The 25,266-nt window shown below is 50.4% G+C and overlaps 2 protein-coding genes across 7 annotated transcripts in view; one reads left to right on the forward strand and one right to left on the reverse strand.

The window, feature by feature from the left end:
- Positions 1 to 3,681: 3,681 nt before the first annotated feature.
- Positions 3,682 to 25,196, forward strand: SLFNL1 (schlafen like 1). Of its 4 annotated transcripts, XM_037997714.2 has the most exons (5): positions 3,682 to 4,556; positions 4,642 to 5,194; positions 7,265 to 7,777; positions 8,035 to 8,178; positions 9,179 to 10,228. In XM_037997714.2, the coding sequence occupies exons 2-5, from the start codon at positions 4,760 to 4,762 to the stop codon at positions 9,299 to 9,301; spliced, it is 1,215 nt and encodes a 404-aa protein (XP_037853642.2). In that variant the 5' UTR covers positions 3,682 to 4,556; positions 4,642 to 4,759; the 3' UTR covers positions 9,302 to 10,228. The 4 variants fall into 4 exon arrangements, with proteins under 4 accessions (XP_037853642.2, XP_007977422.3, XP_037853644.2 ...); XM_007979231.3 differs by having other exon boundaries at positions 3,682 to 5,194; XM_037997716.2 differs by lacking the exons at positions 8,035 to 8,178; positions 9,179 to 10,228 and adding an exon at positions 24,934 to 25,196 and having other exon boundaries at positions 3,682 to 5,194.
- Positions 12,772 to 25,266, reverse strand: part of CTPS1 (CTP synthase 1) — a 32,398-nt gene continuing 19,903 nt past the window's right edge. For all 3 annotated transcript variants that reach the window (XM_007979228.3, XM_007979229.3, XM_007979227.3), the window contains exons 10-19: positions 23,829 to 23,917; positions 22,674 to 22,768; positions 21,751 to 21,813; positions 18,835 to 18,878; positions 17,388 to 17,484; positions 16,621 to 16,676; positions 16,442 to 16,538; positions 15,741 to 15,885; positions 15,091 to 15,184; positions 12,772 to 13,674 (exon numbers count right to left, since the gene is read on the reverse strand). In XM_007979228.3, the coding sequence (XP_007977419.1) occupies positions 15,100 to 15,184; positions 15,741 to 15,885; positions 16,442 to 16,538; positions 16,621 to 16,676; positions 17,388 to 17,484; positions 18,835 to 18,878; positions 21,751 to 21,813; positions 22,674 to 22,768; positions 23,829 to 23,917 (771 nt within the window). In that variant the 3' untranslated portion in view covers positions 12,772 to 13,674; positions 15,091 to 15,099. The remainder of the gene's footprint in view (positions 13,675 to 15,090; positions 15,185 to 15,740; positions 15,886 to 16,441; positions 16,539 to 16,620; positions 16,677 to 17,387; positions 17,485 to 18,834; positions 18,879 to 21,750; positions 21,814 to 22,673; positions 22,769 to 23,828; positions 23,918 to 25,266) is intronic.

A 25,266-nucleotide genomic window follows, 5' to 3' on the forward strand; every position in this document is an offset into this window, starting at 1 on the left:
CCATTGAAAACTCAGAACAGTCCTATAGTGTAACTACTGTTTCCCCATCTCACAGGTGCTTTCAGAGGTTAATTCCATAGCTGTTAAGGGGTACAACACGTCCTACTGCCTGCAACTGCCTCCCATGGGCCTTTGTCTCAGATCCAGCTACCATTCAGACTCAAGATCCCTGCAGGCTACGCTGGGCGTGGCATTTACTTTGATGGCTGTCAGACAGGAAATGGCCTGGCTGCAGGGCAGCAGGAAGCAGCCCTCTTCAGGGGAGGAGGGCAGTCCTCTCAGAGCCTCCAGTCATCTATCGGTCATGGGAGTTATTCTCCTTGGTTGCCCAGGTGACAGCTCAGGTACAAAGGAATGAGACACATGAGGGAGAAGGGGGTTGGTTCACTGTGGCTTAGCGGCATCATTCCCCAAAGGAGCTCATATCTCTTTGAACAACTCAAGAGGCACAGCTTTCAGGGACCCCATAAGCCACATACCCAACTGAGTCATTACACATAGGAAGCCCAACATTATGGCTTTTTAACAAGTGTTTATAGTTCACACAGAAAACTCCAAATGCAGATAATTTACAATTAGGAATCATGTTTACCATAAGTAGTGCTGCACTGAAACAGCTGACATACTTTTATCTGGTTTCCAGACAAAACTAGAAAGGTAACCAGATGTCAGGTTCTGCAGGCAGGGAGAGGATTATTCACACTGCCATAACCTCTGGGGTCAAAACTAAATGTTGTTTAAGAAGGAAGAAAAAAAAAACAAAAACCCTCAACTTTGGAAATTGTTTCAAAAGCCAGGCCTTCTAATAGTGACCCAGAATCATTAGCAGCACTCACACTGGCCTCAGACCCAGCGCACACATGCTGCAGTGTTGGAGAGACCGCTCCATGAACCCCAGCAGTCCAGTAGCCCACCAAGTGGAAAGGCACAGGTGACAGAGGTCTCGTGGCACCAGCTTCATGTGCTCACCCTCAATGCTCGGACAGGGAGATGATACTGACTTTGCTGAGCTCAGGAGGGAAACACCAAACACTTGGGGAGGTAACAGAGATCTAGGCCCCACCTAAGGCCGAATCCACGGGAGGGCAGGGCATTTTTCTGGAACACTCTGCCCTCCCCAGCCATGGCTCCTCCCTGCCTCCTGGCGGTGGACCGCATTGTCCAGACACTCTTTGTGAGGGTCTTGTGGGACTCCCTAAGATCGATCCCTGAGGTGTAGCACTGGTGGGCCAAATGGACACACTGTTCCTGCCCTCACACTGGTGCTATACTCCCTCGTTGGTGTATTCACCTGAAGGTGAATCCCTCCTTCTTTACCACCAAAACGAAAAGTGTGGGAAACCTTGAGAGAAGGGTCCCAACACTTCTTCCCTCAGGAGCCCTCAGCTTTTTGCAGCCTCTTTACCTAAGTACCCTGAGTCACTGGACATGGTCTTGCCACCACAGTCCGTCAGGGCAGCGCCACAGCTTCCAGCCTCCAGCCCAGGGGCAGTCACAGCCGAGCATCAGAAGTGTGGCTCTGTGCAGTGCCAAAGCAACTGCAGGTGCCCACAGTGGCTGGCAGCCCACAGTACCCAGGCCACAGACACTAGGATGGAGCCACTCAAGTCAGAGATACTCTGCAGTAGCTGGAGCTGGACCCTGTCAGAAGCCAGGTGGAGATCCTCAGGCTGAAGGCAGCACACCAGGGGAGGGCTTGAGACCAAGGGAGGCTGGAGTGATGTGGGTCCCAGGACCTGGAAAGCTGTGTCTGTAACTCCCCTCCCCAGAGTTCACTCTTCTTGATCATCCTTGTTCTCTCCTGCACCTGCCTGGGCTTATTCCTCTTCCCTATCCCTCTGCCCCTTGACTAACCTTCCTGGGCAAACAGCACAGACTGTGACGTGGGAGCTGTGAAGAGGGGATGGCATCCCTGCTGTGGGTTCAGGGATTGTGGCCATGTGGGCCACCCAGTGGACACTGTCCAGATAACATGAAAAGAGGCCGTCCACAGCGGCTCAGCTCTCTGCCCCTCATCTTTGGGCCCCACCTCACATGCATAAAGAGGCTTAAATTCTAGGGTTTTTTCCTTCAGTTCAAGATGAGGTTTGTCAGTGAGGTCACAGACGCCCAGCAAGAGGGTTAGCGGGGTTGCTTATCCCCCAACTTGGAACCCACCACCCCGAGCTGCCTGCAGAGGACCTATACTTTCTAATACTATGACCCAATACTAGAGAGCCAGAGACACCGTAAATAACCGTTATCTTATATTTATGTATTTAAAAGATGGTTCATAAATGTATTTAGTGCTTACCATGTAAGACAATTTTTACCCCCATCTCCAAAACGAAGTAGAACTGATATTCAGCTCACAGAAGGCTGTTAAAGGCACCAGAGAAATACGTGATGCAGTGGCTTAAAGAGACTGCCAGGAAGAGTGGGGAAAGTTTCTACACTGAAGTCAATTTGGGAAATGTCATACAGATCAGCCACCCAATAGCAAGGCCTCTAGGTAAGTAGGGAGAACACCTCTGGTCCTGTTCAGGTGTTTCGTCTGTCAAGGTGCTTCTCCTGGCCAGCTGTGTCTGCACAGTTCAACACGACTTGAGTTGGCCATCTCAAAACAGCTATAGCCTCAGTTGCTGTGAGGGCACCTCATGGATGACAGAGGCAAGAAAGGCTTGAGGGAGAGAGGGTGAGGCAGGGGGAGCTTGGAGCCTTCATTCTCTAACCCTAAGAGCTGTGGACACAGAGCCGAGTCCAACCTGGCTGCTGCCCGGGCAGGCAAGGAGAGGGCACCGAACGCACTCCCCCCAGAGCCTTGCACTGCCACCAGTTGAGGCCTGTGCCCCTCTCTTCCCTGCACACCATAGCCTCTCTTCTTGAGTGCCCTACCCAAACTACTGCCTAGGAAACAAACATTTGGTAACGTCTTCAGAAAGGCTGCTTGCAAGGAAGGCAACTTCTCTACGCTGTCAAACAGCTTCCTTAGTTGAAGCATCTAATTCTGGCCCCGTCCCTACTGCCCCCAGTCGGGGCTTCCAGAAGCAGTGTGGGCAAGTGCTGCTGGCCTTCTGCAGAATGATGAGCACTGGTCAGTCCTGTACTGATAAAGGCTGTGTGTCCCCCATGTCTTGGTTTCTCAAACAGCAGGTAACAACCTCATCTTTCCAAAGAGATAGCTGTGCCTGACCTATTTTTCAGGGCTCTTCTGGACAGCAGCCTGCTTCCAGCACAGAGAAGGGCCTGGCCTCAGGGGGAGCCCTGGAGCCCACCATGTGCCTCCTGCTCCATCTTGGGAGCAGCAGGGCCCTGTCGGCACTCAGTAGAGCCTGGGATTGGTGACTGAAGAGGGAGGTGGAGGCTTTAGGCAGCAGCGCTGAAAGAGGTGGCAACAGATGACCTGCATGGGAACTGGGGCCTGCAGAGACATCACAGAGCGGGGGAAGTATCTTCAGCTCTCGAATTCTGGAAGCTGTCAGGGGAAGGGAGTCCCACAGCCAAACTGCATGGTGGGTGGGCCACTGGGTCTGCTTCCAGTGTGTGGCGGGGCCCACAGAGAGCTGAGTTTTCCTGTTGGATTTCCCACACCCGGCCTGCCTGTGGCTGGCCAAGAAGGCATTGTTGAGCCTCATGAGATCACAAAGGTAGCTGTGCAGGCCCCGCCCACTTCCTATAAGCCTGGTTCTGGCTGTCCCTGTGCCAAGCCTCCAAGTGCCCTGAGAGCTACCGGCCGGGGTCAGGGGGCTATGGGAGCTCAGGGCAGGCACCTCCCATGCTCCCAGAGGAGCCACCAGGACATGAAGGTCATAGGCCTCTCCTCTCCTCCTCTTCCTGTTTGACCTAAGTGCCGCCAGGCCGACAGCCTCAAGGATTCCATCTGAGAAGATGCAGGCTGGGTGTGTGGGAAGCAGTAGAGGGGCTGGTGTGTGCACATATGTGCACAGCTCAGGACAGAGGCTCCCTGGACTTGGGGTGGGGAGCGCCAGGGCCCCAACTCTAACCCTCGTTCTGCTCCTCTTGACCTCTGCTCTCTGGACCAAAAATGGAGGACTCATTCTAGACTAGGAGTTCTTACGGTCTAGGAGCCCCCTTAAGTTAAATGTTTATATGTAAAGGCCATTTTTCTGAGAGGCCATAGCTTTCATCAGTGTGCCAAAAAGCATGAGATCGTCTGCTCTAAAAGCCTCTGCCCCAGCGCTGCCTAGTTTCAGAGCCCCCAATGGCCTCACACTGGGTTTTGGAGCAGGCAGAGAAGCTGCAGTGGGGCCACCAGCCAGTCCTTAGAGTCCTGGGTTAAGGCCTCTTCTCCAGGAGGCCCTTTTTAAAGGGTTTCTCTGTTGCCTGGAGGCAGGAGTGACCTTCAGTAGGCAGGAAACCCTGAGGGTACCTAGGAGGCCCCTAGCCAGTGGGTTGGGGAAGGAAGACAGGACCCCTGGGGCCACTGAAATCGTGGAGCTCTCAAGAGACCTGAGTTCCGGTCCCTTCTGCCACTCTTTGGGCAGATCCCCTGTCTTCCCACAGGCCCTGTGTCTTGCTCAGTCCATCTGACTCCGCTTTCCCATCCTAGGCCTCAGGTGGGTGGCAGGCCCTTTCCTGCTTGCCCTCTGCCCTCCCTCTCTCTGGCCCTGCCCAGCCTCTGCCAATCTGTGTGCCTCCCAGGAGCCGGGACACTCCCTGAGTCCTCTGGGAGCCCTTAAGCCACACTGAAAACACAGACCCTGGGAGAAGCAGCCAGCAGTGAGGAATCCTGGAACCCCTTCCCAGGGAGAGCCTTCCCATGACCCCCATGAAGAGATCGGTGCAAACACAGGTGTCAGAGCCCTTCACGGAGTCCTGGGGTGAGGAGTCCCTGCCGGAGCTCCCCACAGAGCAGTCCCTGACTGAGTACTCTGACCTCGAGGAGGCTCCCTCGGCGCACACTCTCTATGTGGGCCATCTGAACCCCCAGTTCTCAGTGCCGGTGCTCGCCTGCCTGCTGCGAGACACCCTGGAGCGGCTGGAGATGCCGGTGGCGCGGGAGCACATCGAGGTGGTGAGGCGGCCGCGGAAGGCCTATGCGCTGGTGCAGGTGACTGTCCGAAGGGACACCCTCGCCTCCCTCCCCTGGCGCCTGCAGACGGCCCTGGAGGAGCACCTAATCCTCAAGGAGCTGGCAGCCCGTGGGAAGGAGCTGCTATTGAGTGAGGCCCAAGGGCCCTTCAGCCACAGAGAGGTAAGTGGGACTTTTCCGAAGCAAGCTCCAAAGCCTCACCCCAAGGGAGAGACTCTGGGTGGGAGTGGCCTGCAGAGTGGGGACGGAGGGGTGTCTCTGGGGAAGCAGGCACAAATCTGCAAACTTGGGGGCTGCTACTCAAATGACCATGGCTTGTCACTGGTACTGCCAGCTTTCTCTGGGAAAGACACTGAGTTTGCCTCAAGCCTGATGCTTGTGTAGGAAAGGCCACGAGGGGGCCTCCTCCTTGGGTCCTTTTATATTCCAGCCTCTGGGCCTGGGAGACCCTAGAAGACACAGGGGCCCTGATTTTCCCTTTGGCCCAACTCATTTGTTCAATTAACAATCATGAACACCCCCTCTGTGCCAGGAGTTAAGGCAGGGATGAGAGGCCCAGCCAGGCCCCCACGGAGCCCTGCATCTGTGGCCAGAGCCGGATAGCCACCCACAGAGCTGCAAGGTGGCTGCGCTCAGAGCTGTGAGAGGACACAGGAAGGTTTGCCCTGCTCTCTAGGGACAGATTCACAGGGGAAGTGAAATCCAGGCTGGGACTTAGGGCGTTGGACAGGAACTTGTGGGGGAGGACATTCCAGGCCAGGGACACAGAATATGCAGAGGAACCTGGGGGCTTAGAGGGACTGTGGTGTCTGCAGAAGGGCAAACCATTTGGTGGCCCTGGAGCTCCCACTAAAGGCTGCAGGGGGTGCTAAGGAAGGAAGTTGGGCCAGAAGGTAGGGTAGGGGCCAGGTCACCAAGACTATCCAAGGCAAGGCTGAACCGCTGGCTTTACTGGGTGGGACATGGGACGTTAGGGTAGGTCACTCCACGAGACAGGTGATTTTGGTTTCTTTTTCTTTTGGTGTGAAAATGATGGTGTTTAAACTGTTGCAGAACTAAAAGGCTCTCTGGCTTACATTTCAACTCAATTTCACATTTGTATGACGTTTATCCTGTTTCTTTTTTTTTTTTTTTTTTTTTGAGACGGAGTCTCGCTCTACCCAGGCTGGAGTGCAGTGGCCGGATCTCAGCTCACTGCAAGCTCCGCCTCCTGGGTTCACACCATTCTCCTGCCTCAGCCTCCCGAGTAGCTGGGACTACAGGCGCCTGCCACCTCGCCCAGCTAGTTTTTTTGTATTTTTTAATAGAGACGGGGTTTCACCGTGTTCCCCCAGGATGGTCTCGATCTCCTGACCTCGTGATCCACCCGTCTCGGCCTCCCAAAGTGCTGGGATTACAGGCTTGAGCCACCGTATCCTGTTTCTAAGACTGATCAATTCAACTTCTCTGGGGAGCTGCAGGGCTGGTAGGGAGGTGCCCTGGTCTCCTCACCCCAGCCCACGCTCATGAAAGGATTGTGAGGAGTAACAATCTGCCTTGAAGTTAGCGTCACTAAGGAGGGTTGACAGGAAAGGGTGAGCCTGGAAGCAGGGAGGTCAGAGAGGGGCTGGCTGGGGAGGCCCAGACTAGGAAGCGGCCCCGAGGAGGCTCACACCGAGCCCTCGAGCAGAGCCCAAACCACGAAAGGTGATTCCGGAGGCGCAGAAGGAAGTGGAGATTAGGGTGGACTTGTCAATAGCCCAGAAAGTAGTGGGCAAAGGTTTGAAATCAGGAAGTGGGTGGGTACCTGGGAGTCCCTCTCCATTCAGGGTCCTGCAGCTCTGTCACAGGGTGCTGAGATACCTGCTGGAATGATCTGGCTCTGGGCCTCAGGGGCATGTCTGCAACCCAAGTAAGAAAAAATGGGCCCACACGTGTCCCAGCACCCAGCCCTGGGAAGCAGAAATCTCTTCTTCCTCACCAGGCATCCCACAGCTCACCTGGGAAGGGCCCAGCTCGGCAGGGAAAGGAGCGCTGACAGGAACCCTCAATCCAGCAGGGTTTCCTGCCTCGGCTGCAAGAGGGTGGGCAGAACCAGGCCTCTCAGCCTGGTGAGGGGCATCAGGATGCCCATGAGAGTCAGGCCGCAGCAGGGGCCGGATGGGGGGTTCTTGCAGTCCTTCTCAAGGTCAGGACTCCCATTTTCTGGCTTGACCCTTACACTCATACACTCATTCTTGACTCCCACCCTAGGAGGAGGAGGAGGACAGTGGCCCGAGCCCCGGCCCCAGCCCAGGCTCTGGTGTCCCGCTGCCCACCTGGCCTACACACACGCTGCCTGATAGGCCCCAGGCCTGGCAACTGCAGAGCTGCCAGGGCCGGCCCAGTGGCGTGTGCTCCGACAGTGCCATTGTGCACCACGAGATCGTGGGCAAGGACCAGCTTTTCCAGGGTGCCTTCCTGGGCAGCGAGACCCGCAACATGGAGTTCAAGCGGGGCAGCGGCGAGTACCTGAGCCTGGCCTTCAAGCACCACGTGCGGCGCTATGTGTGCGCCTTCCTCAACAGCGAGGGCGGCAGCCTGCTCGTGGGAGTGGAGGACAGCGGCCTGGTGCGGGGCATCCGCTGCAGCCACCGTGACGAGGACCGCGCACGCCTGCTGGTGGACTCCATCCTGCAGGGCTTCAAGCCTCAGGTCTTTCCCGATGCCTACACTCTGACCTTCGTCCCTGTGATCAGCACCTCGGAGACCAGCGTCCCCCTCAAGGTGAGCCTGCAGGACAGAAGGGCCTCCAGGCCTGTCATCTGTCATCACTCAATAAGACAATGGCCTGCGCTCCTGCCAGACAGTGCTGGGGCAGGGACGGGACTGGGGGCCACAGGAGAAGAGGCTGGTGATGGCCCTTGTGCCAGCCCTGCTGGCCTGCCCTAAGGAATCAGTGAGCAATGCTGAGCGGCCTGGCAGGATGGGGGCTGCCGACTGTGAAGGGCGGCGCCTCCAGAGCTGCTGTTGCCCCTCCCAAGGTGATCCGCCTGACCGTGCACACCCCCAAGGCCCAGAGCCAGCCGCAACTCTACCAGACAGACCAGGGGGAGGTGTTTCTGCGGCGCGACGGGAGCATCCAGGGCCCGTTGTCCGCCAGCGCCATCCAGGAGTGGTGCAGGCAGGTACGGAAGCTGAGGCCAGTGGGTGGGGTGGGGCGAAGCTGACCCCAGGCCCCTTCAGTCACACAGAGCAGCCCAGGGCAAGCCACCATGGTTCCCTGGGCCCTGCATCACCCCGTTTAACCCAAGGGGTTGGATTAAAATCACACCACATTCTGTATTCCACGGGTAGGCAGCTGGTGGGAAGAGGCCTAGGCCCTCTCTTTTTAAAAATCTATGCAGTGGCTGGGCTCGGTGGCTCACGCCTGTAATCCCAGCACTTTGGGAGGACGAGGCGAACAGATCACAAGGTCAGGAGTTCGAGACCAGCCTGGCCAATATGATGAAACCTCGTCTGTACTGAAAATATAAAACTTAGCCGGGCATAGTGGCAGGCAACTGTAGTCCCAAATACTCAGGAGGCTGAGTCTGGAGAATCGATCGAATCCCGGAGGCAGAGATTGCAGTGAGCCGAGATTGCACCACTGCACTCCAGCGTGAGCGACAGAGCGAGACACCTCAAAAAAAAAAAAAAAGTCTATGCAGTATCCCCTTTTCAGAGGTGCCTGAAACCCCTCACCCTCTACTTGGGCAGTTAACGCACTCGATCGTGAGTGGCTGAGAGAGCAGGGAGATTAGAATGTTGAGCCATCACCAGAAAACCCCAAGGACTATACACTGCATTTTAGGAGAGGCCCTAAAGGGGTGGAGGGGGCAGGACACAGTCCCAAGGAAGAGCTTTTTCAAGAGGGAAACGGAGAATAGAGGACAAGAGGGCCAACAGTGAGGAGGGACATGGCCTGCCCAGCATGCAGGAGGCTCCCTTCCAGGGTTGGCAGCCGGCAGCTTTCAACTTTCCTGGTTGAAGGTGGCAGCAGGCCAAGGGGCCTGACTTTCCCCCTAGCTGAGAAAGCTCCCAGACTCCCGGGCTTTCCCTTCCTCAGTTCGGCCTCAGGGGGAGGGGAGGATGGACAGGCCCGAGACCAGGTGGGCTTGGCCACATGCTTTTCCCATGTCCCCTCAGAGGTGGCTGGTGGAGCTGAGCAAGCTGGAAGAGAGGGTGAAGGTGCTGACGATGGAGAAGGAGCAGCTCCAGCAGCAGCTGCAGCAGCACGGGCCTATGTCCCGCACCTGCTGTGTCCTGTGAGGGCCCTGGAGAACAGGCAGGATGGCGCGGCGCTCTCCACCTGAGACCCAGGAATTTCCTGTTTGAGCCTAAGGCCGACCCAGTAAAGCCCATGCAGGCTGCTGAGAGGCGGACAGGGGCTCCTTCAACATGACACAGGAGCCCATGTGGCTTCAACCCTGACAGCCCCCAGTCTGTGTAGCCAAGAAATTGCTCTCAGGCCTGTCCCCAAACGACCTTTCTTTTAGAAAGAACGTGGATTGTCCCTCTCCCTAAAACGCTCATTTGGCCCAGGCTGAGGCCTGTGACTCCAGCTGGCTGGACAGTGCCAGAAGGGAATCTGTCGTTCCAGGAAAGCCCCTCACAGATGGCGAGGCATATTTGGTGACTGTGGTTACAGGGCAAGAGGCCACCCTGCAGCCCCCACCCCTGACTTGCTGGAACTTGTGATTGTCAAAGCTTCGTTAATAAATTACATGCACCTGGGACAAGAATGGGTCTTTCTAGGACACTGGGTCAGCCGGTCAGATGCTGCAGGGTCATGAGTCCCAGGCCCAGCCCACTTCTGTCCAGGAGGCAGAGAATAGACCAGAAAGGCAGGGAGCCCAGCCTCACACTCCAGTCCAGCTGTGTCTTAAAGACCAGGGACCGTGCGGCAAAGTGCTATGCCTCTGTGCTTGTTTCTTCATCTATAAGACAGTGACAATGGCCGGGGGCAGGGGCATTTTGTCACCATCAGGCCAGTGCCCTGTGTCTATGCCAGCTGTGGCACAGAGCAGCACCTCACACTAAGGGTTTCAGTTCCTTTCCAAGACCCCTCTGGTCCAGTAAGACCATTAGCTTAAAACAAACAAAACCAGACTCCTCCTGCGGCTTCCTGCCTCTGGTTTCTCCTGCTGTCTCCACCAGCCGAGCCAGAGGCTGTAAAGCCAGTTTGATCACACTCATGCTGCGCCTGTGCCCATAGCCCTCTAAAATCTCCACTTCAAGAGCAAAGCCCAAACGATGGCCTGCATGGTTCTCCGCGACCTAGCCCACCCCACCTCAATGTCTTCCGCCCCTTGTGCAAGCTACTCCAGCCACGCCCACCAACTTGTTTCATTTGCACTCCTGCCTCGGGCCTCTGCGCTAGCCTGTTTCCTTCCACTCCACCTTCAAGTCCATGCTTAATTTCCCATCCATCCTATTTTAAAGACACCACCTCCCAGCATTGCCACTCCCCTGCTCACTTCCACCCTTGGTCTCCATCTATGAACTGCCACACTCTGTAGCTTGTATTTGGTGTTTACCTGCTCTGGGGGACAGGGGTTTGGGTATGGCTGGCATGTGGTAGCCACCCAATAAATACTTGCTGGTGAGACAATTAAGGATACTCCTAAATTTGGGGTCTGAGCCACCAGAAAATCACCAAACTGTGTTGAACAGGGCATTTCACAGGTGTTCCATAGAACACACGTCAGTTATCTCCTAAAACTTGAGACCCCTGGCCATATCCACAGAGCAGATACGGATGAGAACTTTGGAACCCCCAGCCCCTCCGCTCACCAGCCAAGTGACATCTCCTGGGCCATCACAACTGCTCTGAGACCTGGTTTTCCCACTTAGCAAAGAGCACACAGCCCCTGCCTTGGCTGCCATTCATGCTGGTTCTAGGGACCAGTGTGATCACGGACACCTATACTGTGGCAGGTTCCCAGACTCCTGCTGCTCACCCCCCAAGCTGCCCCAAGGTCACCAAGGCTGCTTGAAAACTATACAAATGTGTTACTCAAGAAGGTGGAGGACTGGCATTTCTAAGCACCTTCCACAGTCCCGGTACCATTGCTAAACGCTAGCCCAGGCACCACAATCCTTGGAAATGTTTTCTGGGGGAAAACAGCAGATTTCTACAAAGGAAGGGTGAAGTCAGGCTTCAGCCCAGCTGCTCTGGACTGCTAAGAACCTGCCCAGACCCCCTGGACTGAAGGAAGTTACTGAAGGGAAGTTACGCATAGCTGTGCCTATTGTTAGGTCACATTAAGAAAGGAATGAGGAATGTGACCAGCTTTCCTCCCCACCAGGGAGAAGCCTCCGGGGACGGGTCAGTAAACACTGGGCATAGGTTGCCCTCCTGTAAATCCAGCTTCAGCCCTATCCTGTCTGCCACAGGCAGGCTGGCGGGGCTGCTTGGGCTTTGCAAGCCCTGGAGAGTCATTTGGGATCTCTTTTCTCAGAAACCTTACATCTGTGGCCAGCACTTGACAACTGATCAAAGTGATCTTAAACGTAGGGGCAGGAACATAATTACTGGGAGGCTTTTTCACGCCACCCGCACACCCAACCATTGTGGAGAGCCATGATGTCACCAATCGGCATGTTAGACCCTCAGTTTGGGGAATGTTTTTTTAAAAAAAAGGGCCAGATGCGGTGGCTCACACCTGTAATCCCAGCACTTTGGGAGGCCGAGACGAGCAGATCACGACAGGAGTTCGAGACCAGCCTGGCCAACATAGTGAAACCCCATCTCTACTAAAAATACAAAAAAATTAGACGGGCGTAGTGGCAGGCAACTGTAATCCCAGTTACTTGGGAGGCTGAAGCAAGTAGAATCACTTTAACCTGGGAGGTGGAGGTTGCAGTGAGCCAAGATCACGTCACTGAACTCCAGCCCAGGCAACAGTGTGAGACTCCATCTCAAAAAAAAAAAAAAAAAAAAAAAAAGACTACTGACCAGGTACAGTGGCTCATGCCTGTAATCCCTGCACTGTGGGAGGATCGCCCTGAGGCCAGGAGTTCAAGATCAGCCTAGCCAACACAGCGAGACCCTGTCTTTCTCTATATATAAAAAATTTAATTAGCTGGGCATGGTGACGTGAACCTGTAGTCCCAGCTACTTGGGAGGCTGAGGCGGGAGGATCTTAAGAGCCCAGGAGGTCTGCAGCAAGCCGTGCTTGTGCCACTGCACTCCAGCCTGGGCAACAGAGTGAGACCCTGACTCAAAAAATAAATAAAATTTAAAATGAAGAGTATCTCCTGGTACCACCAGGTGGGAGAAGAGGTTAGAATTATGCTCGATCAGCCTCATTCAAAGTACCATAACAAGCAGTTCTGCTGGTGAAGACAGTCTGGTCCGCGGCTCACTGGCTGTGTATATGGAATACCCACATCCAGTGCCTGGCACAGGAGACGACCACCTTCCTAAACCATGCTTATCCCTCCCCTTTCTCAGTCGTGAAGCAGCATAAACAGCACCCATGCACCTTTTCATCTCGCTCTACATGCTGAGAACCCGTATTTGAAGCTTTATGAAAAATTCTGGTTCCTATTAAAAAGAAAGCCTCATTTCTTAGTTTTTAAACAAATTCTCAGGTCGTCTGCTGACTCAAGGCTGCTCACCTGCAGGAGCACCCGGCACTGACAATTCAGGTGACCGCACACAGGCACACCAGCACCGTGCTCAGACGCTTCCCATCTGGCCAATGACATAAACAGAATGAGAAGCAAAGCGTGTCTCTTGTTCTGCATTATTTATTTATTTCTTAAGTTAGAGTACACATTGAGTCTGGCCAGAATATCGTAGCACATAGCTGTGCCTATTGTTAGGTCACATTAAGAAAATAACTTCATATTGCCCTTTCAACTGCAGTAACACCATCCTGGAAGAAAAACGTACCCTCGAGTCAAAGCTGTCTATATATGAGAGGGTTTTAGAGAAAGTTTCCCCAAAAGACACTGTTCTGTAAGTGACCCCTTGATGCAAGGAGTGTTTCCCAGCCCTAGCAACAGGAAGCGCAGCCACAGGCATGGGGATTTTAAAATCACGCTTCAGAGACAGACATCTTGGTGTTTCATGTGACACCAAACTGACCGTCCCTTTGGATGACGAGGACCAGCCACAGTTGGCACTGAGAATCCCCCCAACTCAGGGCAGTATAGAGATTTTGTCTCTGGTTTCATGGCTTAGTGGCAAGCAACACCCTGAGGTTCCCAGCACCAAGTGTTCAAATCCTAGCTAAAATCCTCTCTCCATGCTCAGTAAGTCCATGTGGCATACTTTATAACGGTCTAGGCATCCAGGGGAAAGCGACAGGCAACACGCTAGCATCTGCAATGACGCGAGGTAGTTGAGAAACCAGGTGACCGATGGGGCACTCTGCAGCCCCACCCACCATCAGTTCCCATCCCGATGTCTGCCGCAACTCAAGAACTGCAAGGAGAGTGTCACGTAACAGGCAGACACCACGGAGAAGCCAGTACACATGATGGGACATGCAAGTGACAAGTTTCCCAAATACCTTTCCGCATAATAAAATAATCTTAATAAAAACATAATTTAAAGAAAGTGTCCAAAGCCGAGTGTAAAGTCAGAGCTGTAAACTCTACCCAAGTCTGAAGGGTCTCCTGAAGAATCATCCCTGTTTAAAAGAAAAAAAAAAAAAAAAAAAAAAAAAAGAGGGAATTATATGATGTACATTAAAGTAGAAAAGTTAGAATTTCTAGTCAGTTGCCATGGGAAACGAAGCCTGTTTTTCATGGCAGAGCAGTAGAAGGAGCCTAATAGGAATAATTAGACACTACATTTATAATTCCTACAGAATCACATTTTCAAGACCTCACACATCGACTTCTACAACCACCCAATGCAAGCATTCTTTCTTCACAGCACCTCATCACAGTGTCACTACTGGGCAATTCTCCACTTGCGAGGCAGTCAGAATTCCATGTAACGGGCCAAATATCTGCCTCCTTTACTGGTAACAATTCTTGTTATACCAGCTCCTTAGACTGTGAAACAGCCTATAGCAAACCCCCTGGTCAGGGGATTCATGAGTTCATCTGTGTTCAACGCTTACCTAGCACACAGGCTCTCCTCCTGACACTAACTTCTCATGCTACCCACCACCTATTTAGGCTATCCCAGGACAGGGGTCAACCAACCAAGGCAGGAGGGAAACAGCTGTGATCAGCAGATCAGACCGCCACGGACCCAGCACCAGAGACCCACTGGTGATGAACACACTGTGTGCAGGATTCAGGGAGGTCCCCCTGCCCAGGCCTTAGGGCAGGAGCGGTGGGGCCACACCCATACCCCTGGTTCTCCTTCCAGACCCCAGATTCCCAACTGACACTTCCTCATTTGATACCTCACCAGCAGAACGCGTACTTCTGCCAACACGGTCCACACAGTTACCCTAGAGGACATTTACGTTTCGTGGCAGTGCCCACAGTTACTGCACTTTATGAACCTACAAGTCTTGTCACTTAATAGGCAAACATTTGACGTCTGTTTGGCAATTGTTCCAACTTTGAAGGAATTCCAGAATAAGCAGCAATCAACAAAAACCTGTTCTCTAAGCAGTGTCAGTTTTAAAGTACTTCCTGATGAAAACCTGAGGCTCTGCAGAAATGACAAGTGTCACACTGTCGTATCTGTCTCTTCCTTCAAGATCTCCAAATTTTTGGCTACGTCAAACAATAGGGCCTAAGAATTCAGACCCTCCCCACCCCCGGCCCCAGAACTGGTCGGACTGGCACCAGAATGTAGTAATCAGTATTGAGACAACTGCCCAGTGACCGTGCTCCCCAAGCTGTCATCCCCAGGGCAGGACTGGGAGGTGCACGGCAATGTGGAGGAAGGACTGCCCATTTGATACCCGCACTGACCTCACTCCTTTCTTTTCTCTCTCAACCTATGGATTATATTCAAGACCTCACCACTATCATTCCTGACAGATAAAAATTTTCAGCCCTCAACTTCCACGATATTCTTGCAATCACAATGTGCCATCACCATTTTTTTAAAAAAACTAAAACTTTAAAATAGCACTTACACTACAAGATCAGTCATGATTTATTGATGGAAACTTCAGTTCGGTGATTTCAGAGTCAGGGGAGCTGCTTCCACTTCTGTCACTGTAGGTGTCCCTGTAGAATTCAGATGGTTTATGCATCATCTCCCACCAAAAACTCACTTTACGTCCCTGTTTTTACAGCCACAGTTCCTACAGGGACACTTGTCTGCACATGGCAGGAATTAGAAAGACTGTTTGCTACATATTTAGTATGAAACTACAGAAGGATTTCCTTCTTCTAGCTACAAAAGATATACATTCTGTCACACACCCTACCACCAACTCTGAGTACTGGTTCTGGATAAAGGTGGCAATGGGACATAAACCTCCCCGGGTTGTGGCTTACTTCCCAGGAAAAACTAGTTCCCCTTAACATGGACCAGAGGGTCCTACGCCAAGTGTGATCTGGTCAGTACCACCAGAGCTCAGATGCTGCAGAAAGGGGACCTGGCCAACACGCCAGGGAAGCACCATGAGAAAGCTCCGGAAAAGGAGAGGAAACTTGCGCCCCAGGCGCCTGTGGCTTTTTTTTTTTTATGACCGACTGTGACATTTTGCTGTAATGAATCAGCGACCACCTAAAGGACTAGAGAAGACGAATGGATTACTGAAGCAAAGAGTGCACCTACCTGGGTGAGAGCCTGCAGCCTTTCTGGAGGTAATGCGAGAGCCGCCCCACAGAGGCCAGGAGGAGGCCAAAGTATGGTGGGGAGGGCTTGATAGGTCTGGACAGGAACTCAGGGTGGTACTGAACACCAACAAAAAAGGGATGATCTGAAATAGACTCAAAAGAAACAGCTTCATTGTGAAGGTTATGCACAAAGTACAAAAGAACAAAATCTGCTTAAATGTTTCATGTTTCCATAGGTCCTAAAATAATCTGAAAATGACTTTCTCATTTCAATCTAGGTAAAGGTAACCTCAAAGCATGAGTGATCTGACACCCTTTCTCCAGCACTGCTGGTGCTGTCCCCCGCTGGCTGAAGGCCTCCTGTCCAGAGTCCCATCCCAGACCCTGGCTCCCGGGACTTCTGTAGACTGAGTCTTGCGGTTCAGGAGAGGGCTGAAGCGGCTTTAGTACCAACTCCAAGCATTTTGGAGAAGGAGAAACTGCGGCCAGAAGTTAAATGGTTCCCTGAGTAAGGCCATGTACCAGAAAGAACTTTCCAGGGTCCAGACCCCATGTTTATCAAGACCCCTTCCCTCATAAGACAGTGCTGCTTCCTAATTCTGTTAGGTCAGGAGCAACAAGATAACATTTTTGTATTTTCCCATATGCCAAGAAAACTTTACTAAGTTTTCCATTAAATAAAACTGCCCGAATAATCACCTTCTAACTCCACAATTTCCATTCTCTCTCCTTCGACATCTTGGCCAACAAACTTCAAGCCTTGTTCTTCCAAACACTTTTTCCAGACTGGATTCACCTGTTGAGGCATGAACAATAATTCTGCTGGTCTCTCAGCTCACAGTCTTTCCAGAGTACCAGGAGCAAGCTGGAGTCCTCACCTCAAATCGGTGCCGGTGCCTCTCTTCCAGGTAGTCTGCGTCTCCATAGAGTTTCCCTGGCGAAACAAACGGGCTGCATGTAGAGAACTTTATCTCCCAGGATGATGCACTCACAAAGACATCCTCCTTCCCGCTTTACTTTTCAGCATCTACACAGCCAAGTCTTTTGAGGGCTATTTCTATGAATCTGCTAAGGTCACCTGCTCTTAACAGCACAGTTTACACTAATCCTTGGGCTTCTGACTCTTTCTGACAACACTAAAGAAAGCCGTAACAAAAACAAGACTCTCACCACCACCTTCAAGCACGTGAGTGCAAAGCATGGGCACTCTGCTGCTAGAAAACTGTCTTGGAAAGCAAATCAGGATGCATGAAACGGCATTATTAGAACAGAATCTACTTAGGCTGAATCTCATGAAATTGCCATTTTTGTGTGACAAAAATTGCCAAACATCAGCAATTTATATGGCTGGTCTTAATAGGAAAGTAACCAATAAGGATGAATGTAACCTCACTGCCTCACTGTGTTGAGGCGCCCATGCCTAGGAGTCTGACTGCACTGCCAGTGGCGTTTCTAAGACCCACGCTGCTTCTATGGCTATTACAGTGCATCCTAAAAGGGTATGAATAAGAGAGGAAAGAAAGAACTTCAAAAGCAAGAACGAAACAAAAAAAAGCCAGCCTGCTCCTCGAAGCCACGGCACCACCCTAAGACAAGTCCTGGGCGCGCAGAGCCAAAGGCTGGGCCAGCGCGAGGCAGCTCTTACTCATGACTGAGTTCTTGGTCTGGAACAGGGTTCTCCTCTTGCCCAGCCTCATGGTTCCGCCCATCTGCCCTGGGTTGTGTTCTGGCATGTCTACGACCTGGAGATGTTCAGAAAACAGACACCAACTACAGAACTCTGCTTCCGCTAGAGAGAAACCTCCCTGGCTGAGTGGGTGGCAAAGGCTTGTGAGTAGGCTCTAATTCTCCAGGCTTTCCTTATGAGACGTTTTGTCACAGGAGAAAATGCCTCCCAGTTGGCATTTGTAACCTCGGTTGGGTGGAGGCTCTGTCCTTCAGCCTGTCCTCCTGATCTGCAGACAGGACCACAGCAGCCCCTCCTCGGGCTAGTCCCGCCCTAGCACTGTGGACGGTAAACATCACATCCTCAGAAAGACTGATACAGTAGCACAGACACAGACTGGATGTGTCAAAACATGTCTGTCATCGTCCCAGCTAGCCCAATGACTGCTCAAAGGCAAGTGATGCAGAGTTAGCACCCTGCAGCTTAGCAAGCATCTGAGGACCGGGTGGGCCATACACTGATGGCCCAGTCCACCTCTCAGTCCAGCGTTCCCAGGCACCTTCTGACCTTCAGGCTCTCTGTGCCCTGCTCTTCCCGACCCCAAAGCCCCATGCTGCAAAATATCTGCTGGTCCACTCCTGAGGCCTTAGTATCTGCAAAGTTCAATTGCAGGTCAACAAACACACAGTGATGCTATCTAAGTGCCGTGAGATCAAGAACCTTGTCCATCTCATTTAGCACAGTGTCCATTTAGCACAGTGTCCTCGGTGACAAGGGCAGTCCCAGCACATAGTATGCATCCACATTTGCTGAATGCTGAAAAACGTAAATAAGTGGCCTTCCTTTTACATCCCTGTCACCCTGGTCTGGGAATTCAAAGGTGAATAAAGGCATCATCCCTCCTCCATGTGCGTAACAGTACAGCGGACTGAGAATGCCATAGGCCTTCGGCGTGAAATCCAATGCAAGGTACGCCAGCCCGGAAGAGCTTTGGATACGGTTAAGCCAACCAGTGCTCCATCCCAGCAGTTCTCCCAGGACTGTGGCTGGGGATCCCATGAATTAATATGTAATAGACAGATGAAAGCAGTGAGAGCAGCGGTTAGCACACAGTAAGCACACATGTAGGCTCTCATGTTAGTATCTACACCGTGTTCTGGGAGTTGAGGGGAGTAGGGATGGAGAATAATTTTAATCAGGAATCCCCTCCAGTTTCCTAGGCTGGTATCTGTCTTAAAAACTTGCTGTGGTCAATTGGAAAGATTAGGGAGGAATTACGTAATGAAAAAGAAAACTTTTTCCTATCTCAGGGTTCTTTGGGATGGACTCAAGCGGTCTCACATCCTGTCTCTAATCATCAATCACGTTCATAAACACCCCCTCCACACCCTTCTAAGCCCTGTGGAGGTTCAAATACTTGACTCACCACGGGATGACTGGTCGTAGGGTCAAACTCTGTAGAATTGGCATCTGAAATACCAAAATACTTATGAAAACAGTTACAAACAAAAGTGATTAATAGTTTCATTGCTAAGCTCTAAACACAACTTCCCTCCTCAGTTTAAGATCATTGATTATAATAAATACTGAAGATAGCATCCCCCTGGCCTCATCCCCGTACGAGATCTCACTGTTGTCCAGGCTGGAGGGCAGTGGTGCCATCAGAGCTCACTGCAGCCTTGAACTCCCAGGTTCATGCAATCCGCTGGCCTCAGCCTCCCAAGAAGGTCAAACTACAGGGGCACACTACCACATCCAGCTAATGTTTTTTCGTGTTTTGGAGAGACAAAGGCTATATTGCCCAGGCTAGTCTCAAACAGCTGGGCTCAAGCAATCCTCCTGTGTTGGCCTCCCAAAGTACTGGGATTACAGGTGCAAGCCACCAGAACGGCAATAAATAGCATTTTTAATACATAAAATGCTCAGCCCACACACAGTTGATTTTTTTCCCATTAAGTATAACTCTTTCTGGAAAGTCAATCAGTACAAAATGGGGAAATTAAAACTAATGGCATAACCTAGTAATTTTTAATTAGATACTGCATCTTTATGTCAGTTTTTTTTTTTTTTTTTTTTGAGACAGAATTTCACACTTGTTGCCCAGGCTGGAGTGCAATGGTGTGATCTCAGCTTACTGAAACCTCTGCCTCCCGGGTTCAAGCAATTCTCTTGTCTCGGCGTCCCGAGTAGCTGGGATTACAGGCATGCGCCACCATGCTCAGTTAATTTTGTATTTTTAATAGAGACGGGGTTTCTCCGTGTTGGTCAGGCTGGTCTCGAACTCCCGACCTCAGGTGATCTGCGTGCCTTGGCCTCCCAAAGTGCTGGGATTACAGGCATGAGCCACTGTGCCCGGCCTGTGACAGTTCTTATATTGTTTGCTTGTGTTTTAAGACAGAGTCTCATTATGTCACCCAGGATGGAATACAGTGGCACAATCTTGGCTCACTGCAACCTACACCTCCGGAATTCAAGTGATTCTCATGTCTTGGCCTCCCAAGTAGCTGGGACTACAGGCGCACACCACCACACCTGGTTAATTTTTGTATTTTTAGTAGAGATGGGGTTTCTCCATGTTGGCCAGGCTGGTCTCAAACTCCTGGCCTCAAGTGATCAACTCATCTCAGTCTCCCAAAGTGCTGAGATTACAGGCCTGAGCCACTATGCCTGGCCAAGTTTTTATATTGTCTTAATGTTTCAGACTCTGTCTCTCCAAGATGAACAAGTACTATTTCTTCTAATACTTCTTTCATCTTCAGCAGCTAATACAATACCCAACTCAACTGTTTCACTCAATAGCTCAGTCAGAAATTAACTGATTTCAACTCAACCTTTCTGTCCTTCATTGAACTTACCATCTAACCAAAGCAAAACCACTAAAGACCAAAAGGCAAAGGACCAAGTTCCTTTTACTATGTGAATGCTGGGCACTGTTCTCCTGGCCTGAACCAGGGTCCAGTCTCAACTGAAGTGTAAGCTCATCACCAAGGCACCTACCCATTTGGGAACTTAAGTGAGAGGCAGAGGTCTGCGGCTGTGAAGGATCCAGGGAGCCCAGAAAGGCAGCTCTGGGGTGGCGGGTGGTAAGACAGTGCCTCCCAGGACTCAGAAGCCAGCACTCAAGGGCATGCCATCTACCAAACTGGGCCACACCCCCAGGTCACTGTGAAGCAGCCTCTCAGGGAAAGGGTGAATGAAACCCAGCCCTAAACCATATGCTGGCCACCAGAGTCACTTGTACTTTATAAAGTCAAACTGCTTTTACATTCCTTCAGGTTACTTGTCTATCTTCCACAGAATTTACAAGGTCTCTCTGAAAATCTAGTATTTGTCGGGTGGGCCACAGAGAATAAATGGGCTGTGATGGACTAGTCCATGGCTGGCCCCAATGCAGCATGCTCAGTCTTCACACTCATGTGTGTTCCCCTGCCCCCTGAGTCGGGGCTTGGCCACATGACTTGTTTTGGCCAACGTGGTATCAGCAGGCCTGGTAAGTGCCGGCACAGTAGGCCTGTCATTTTGGAAGCCAGCTGCCTGCCCTGTGTGAGGAAGCTTGGGCTGGATTAATGAATGATGAGCCACTAGGTGGAGAGAGCATCCTGACGTCCCTGCTGGGCTGAGCTCACAGGTGAAAGGAAGGCAGGAGTGTGCGATCTCAGATGCTACACCACGTGCAGCCAAAACCCATGCACTGAGCCAAACCATAGAATACTGAGTTGAGAAGTCACTGCTGTTGGGAGCCACTGAGTTTTAGGGAGGTCTGTCACGTAGTAATACACAGCTAGGCGAAGAGCTGATATTATCTGAGCATTTCCCTATTTTCCAGGCACTGCTAGAGACTATTTACATACATTATCTCCCTTAATCATGTGATGTGCGTACCATTATTACTCCCATTTTACAGAAAAAACAGAGACCCATAAAGGCTAAGTAATTTGCTTAAAATCATCCATAAGTGATAAGGTTGGAATCTGAGTCCAGGTTCAATAGCTCCAGAGCCCAAGTTCTCGTAATAACTGCCCAAGCCTCACTTAGGACGACGACTTCTCACCAGGCACCAGCTTCAGGATGGTGGCCACTGTGATCAAAGTGACAGAATCTCAAGAACATGAACACGGGGCAGAAGGCAAAGTAGGGAGTCTGGCTGTGCTCCCTCCTTCCTGCGTGGAGGAGCCATGCTGTTCCTCAAGAGGCAAAGCAGCTCCCTTACAGCACACCATGAGGTGCTGGGAACCCAGGCCTGCCCTTCTCCAAAGTTCCTGATCACCCAGGCAGCAACAGGCCTCATATCCTCCAGAAATACACAAGTGGGAATTGAATAAGTGTCTTAATGCACACTTACCTCGCCATCCCAGCACGTTTCTTGAGAATTCAACTACTGCCAACTGCATTCCTAAGCACACACCTTCCAGTCGGGGGGGAAACAAACAAAGCTCCATTGAAAAGGCAGCTCCTACTTTTCCCAGCAGTCTCTGCAATGGCCTTTGTGTCCTTTATTTGGAGAAGTATAATCGCAAACTCATAACTTCCTGCTATGAACAAGTACCCTGTGCTGTTACACTTTACTTGTATTAGATTTCAAAAACTGCATGTAAAGTAGATAAAAACTCTAGATTTGCAAAGTCATCTGATTTTAGAAGTAAGTGATATTCTATTCAGTACTTTTTTTTTTCCCAGACAGGGTCTTGCTGTTGCCCAGTCTGGAGTGCAATGGAGCGATCTTGGCTCACTACAGCCTCGAATTTCTGAGATCCAGCAATCCTCCTGCCTCAGCCTCCACAAGTGTTGGGTTTACAGGTGTGAACCACCGTGCCTAGCCTCAGTACTTTAAAATTCAAGTTTTCTTACCCTCTCTAAGTTTTTATTTACAGTTGTCCAAGTTGAAAATTACTAAAATGTACAGCACTAGGAGGCATCCAAAATCATTTTGTCCAATTACAGTCAGCTGTTGTGCCAAGTGAGCGGATGTAAAACTCAACATCACGTGTGCTGCAAACAGCTGGGTTCATTAAATGGACAGGAATTCACAATTCATTCTCTCAAAATTCCACAACATCTACATGTAAGCTCATAAGCATAAATAAGCTTTCCATTTTAAAAGACTGAATTTGTGTCCAAAGAGAAACATGAAGGCTTCTGCTTGGGCTCCTCTCCACAAAGACAGCACGTTTCAGTAATCCCCCCACTTTGTTCATCAGCTCCCATGTGGCACCGTTCCCCACTCTTTCCTACTCTAAGTGAAGACTGCACTGCAGAGCTCCTTACCCAAAAAAGGCTTTTTCTGATTTCGAGCCCAGGCAATTGCTTGGATTTTTCCTTCGGTTCCTCGAACACCAAATCCTCCTGGAACCAGCACTCCACTGCACAAAAGAACAAACCACAAAGGCAACTCCCATTTCCTACCAGCCCAGCTTGCAATAACCACCTAAAGGGCCATTACCAAGACACTGAAGCCATGAATTAACCCCATACATTGTGCTATTAGGACAATTAATTGTATGTAAATACTATGAACTTAGAAACTGCATACAAAACTATGGACTTTTCTTGTAACATAAGAACATGCTTATTGCAAGGGAAAAAGATAGTACACATAACTGCAATACTGCCCCTGCACTATCTTTGGTACTCAGTTGTCCACAATTATTTTTTCTTGAGACAGGGTCTCACACTGTTACTCAGGCTGGAGTGCAGTGGTGTGATCACAGCTCACTGCAGCTTCAATCTCCCAAGGAGCTGGGACCACAGGCATGTGCCAACACATCCAGCTGGTTTTGTTGTTTTTGTTGTAGAAACAGGGTCTCCCTATGTTGCCTGGACTGGTCTTAAACTCTTGGACTCAAGCAATCCTCCCGCCTCGGCCTCCCAAAGTTTTGGGATTACAAGCATAAGCCACTGTACCCAGCCCATAATTTTAAATACATATATTAATATAAACAATTTATTTTACCTCTTGGCTTAAAATGCTCCCCTAAGAAGGGGGCCTTTCTTCATCAGCTCTGTGTGCCATACTGACCAAGACACTCAGAAGAAGGTGTATACCTCCGTAATATTCAACTGTTCTGGTGAACCAGAAACTCTTGCTAATGTTTTTACTATTATAAATAACAGCTGCCAAAACAATTTATGAGATTCTACTGACGGGTACTCATCAAATGTTCTGGATGAAAAATCGTTAAATAAGCCTCATCAATAGATGCATATGGCAAACAGTATCAAAATCAAAACAGCTTTTCAGATCCAATGATATTGACACACTGCATTTTTAAAGGATTAAATCAGACAGCAGGTAGTCTTTCCAATAATTAAAAAATATTTTAACAAGTCAATTACCTACTATTAGCACATGAAAACAGAGGACTTTGTCATTAAAACAAACGAAAAGAACCCCGGAAACCCAGGGCAGTGAACTCTACTCACTGAGCACTACAGAGCTTCTGCCAAGCTTCGTGGTAGCGCACGGGGTCTTCCTGCGAGGTGATGGGCTCCAAGTCCATAGAATCTATGTACTGGACGGTGTTCAGAGAGGGGAGAAAAGCAGGCTCGTGACTCGAAGCTGTGCTTTCTTAATTTTTAAATAATATTATCATTTTATCAAAGTTCTGTCTTCCTTAATTCTGGCTTTAAAGTGATCACCTTAATACATTTAATAACTTGAAATTTTTTTAAATATGAGATTTTAAAATACAACAGTTTCCTTCAAAATCATTAAATTCCCAAATCTCTCTCTCTCTGCACTCTACTCTGTTCAGGATCTGGCCTCTGCAGCAGACTCTAGAGGGCTTTCTGTTCAATGACACTCTCCTCAGCCTATCTTCCGCCCAGCTTTTGTGGGTTTTTTCTTTTTCTTTCTACCATATTGAAGCATAATTCACATACAATAAAATACAAGCATTTTAAGTGCATACTTTGAAGAGTTTTGTCAAACATACACATGAAGGTGTGACCACCACCGCAACCAAGACATAGAATGAGCCGGGCGTGGTGGCTCACACCTATAATCCCAGCACTTTGGAAGGCCGAGGCGGGTGGATCACTTGAGGTCAGGAGTTTGAGACTAGCCTGGTAAACATGGTGAAACCCCATCTCTACTAAAAATACAAAAAAAAAAAAAAAATAGCTGGGTGTGGTGGTGCGCACCTGTAGTCCCAGCTACCCAGGAGGCTGAGGCAGGAGAATTGCTTGAACCCGGAAGGCGGAGGTTGCAGTGAACTGGGATCATGCCACTGCACTCCAGCCTGGGTGACAGAGCGAGACTCCGTCTCAAACAAAACAAAATAAAACGTAAGTTACCATCTTCCCAGAATGTCTCCCCTCTACCACCTACCCCAAACAACCTCAGATCTAATTTCTATCATCACAGATTCATTTTGCCTCTTACAGAACCTCATATAAATGGAGCCAAATAGTATATAACCTTCTGTGTCTGGCTTCTTTTGCTCAGTGTTTTTGAAGTACATCCATGTTGCTGTGTTTATCAGTAGTTTGTTCCTTTTCTAACTTTTTTTTTTTTTTTTTTTTGCAGAGATGGAAGTCTCGCTATGTTGACCAGGCTGCTCTCAAACTACAGGCCCTAGGCGATCCTCCCACAGCAGAGCCTCCCAAAGTGTTGGGATTATGGGCTTGAGCCACTGTGTTCAGCCTGGTTTGTTCCTTTTCATTGCTGAGTCATTTTCTACTATATAAATAAACCATTACAAACTTATCCATTGGCAGGCTATAAATATTTGGGTTGTTTTGAGATTTCAGCTATTATGAATAATTTGTCCATTTGAATAAAAATCTTTTTTTGTGGACATATTTTCAAGTCTCTCAAGTGAGTATCTGGGAATGGACTTACTGGATCACATGTCTACCT

The sequence above is a fragment of the Chlorocebus sabaeus genome, chromosome 20 (genome assembly GCF_047675955.1).
Source record: "Chlorocebus sabaeus isolate Y175 chromosome 20, mChlSab1.0.hap1, whole genome shotgun sequence".
NCBI lineage: Eukaryota > Metazoa > Chordata > Mammalia > Primates > Cercopithecidae > Chlorocebus > Chlorocebus sabaeus.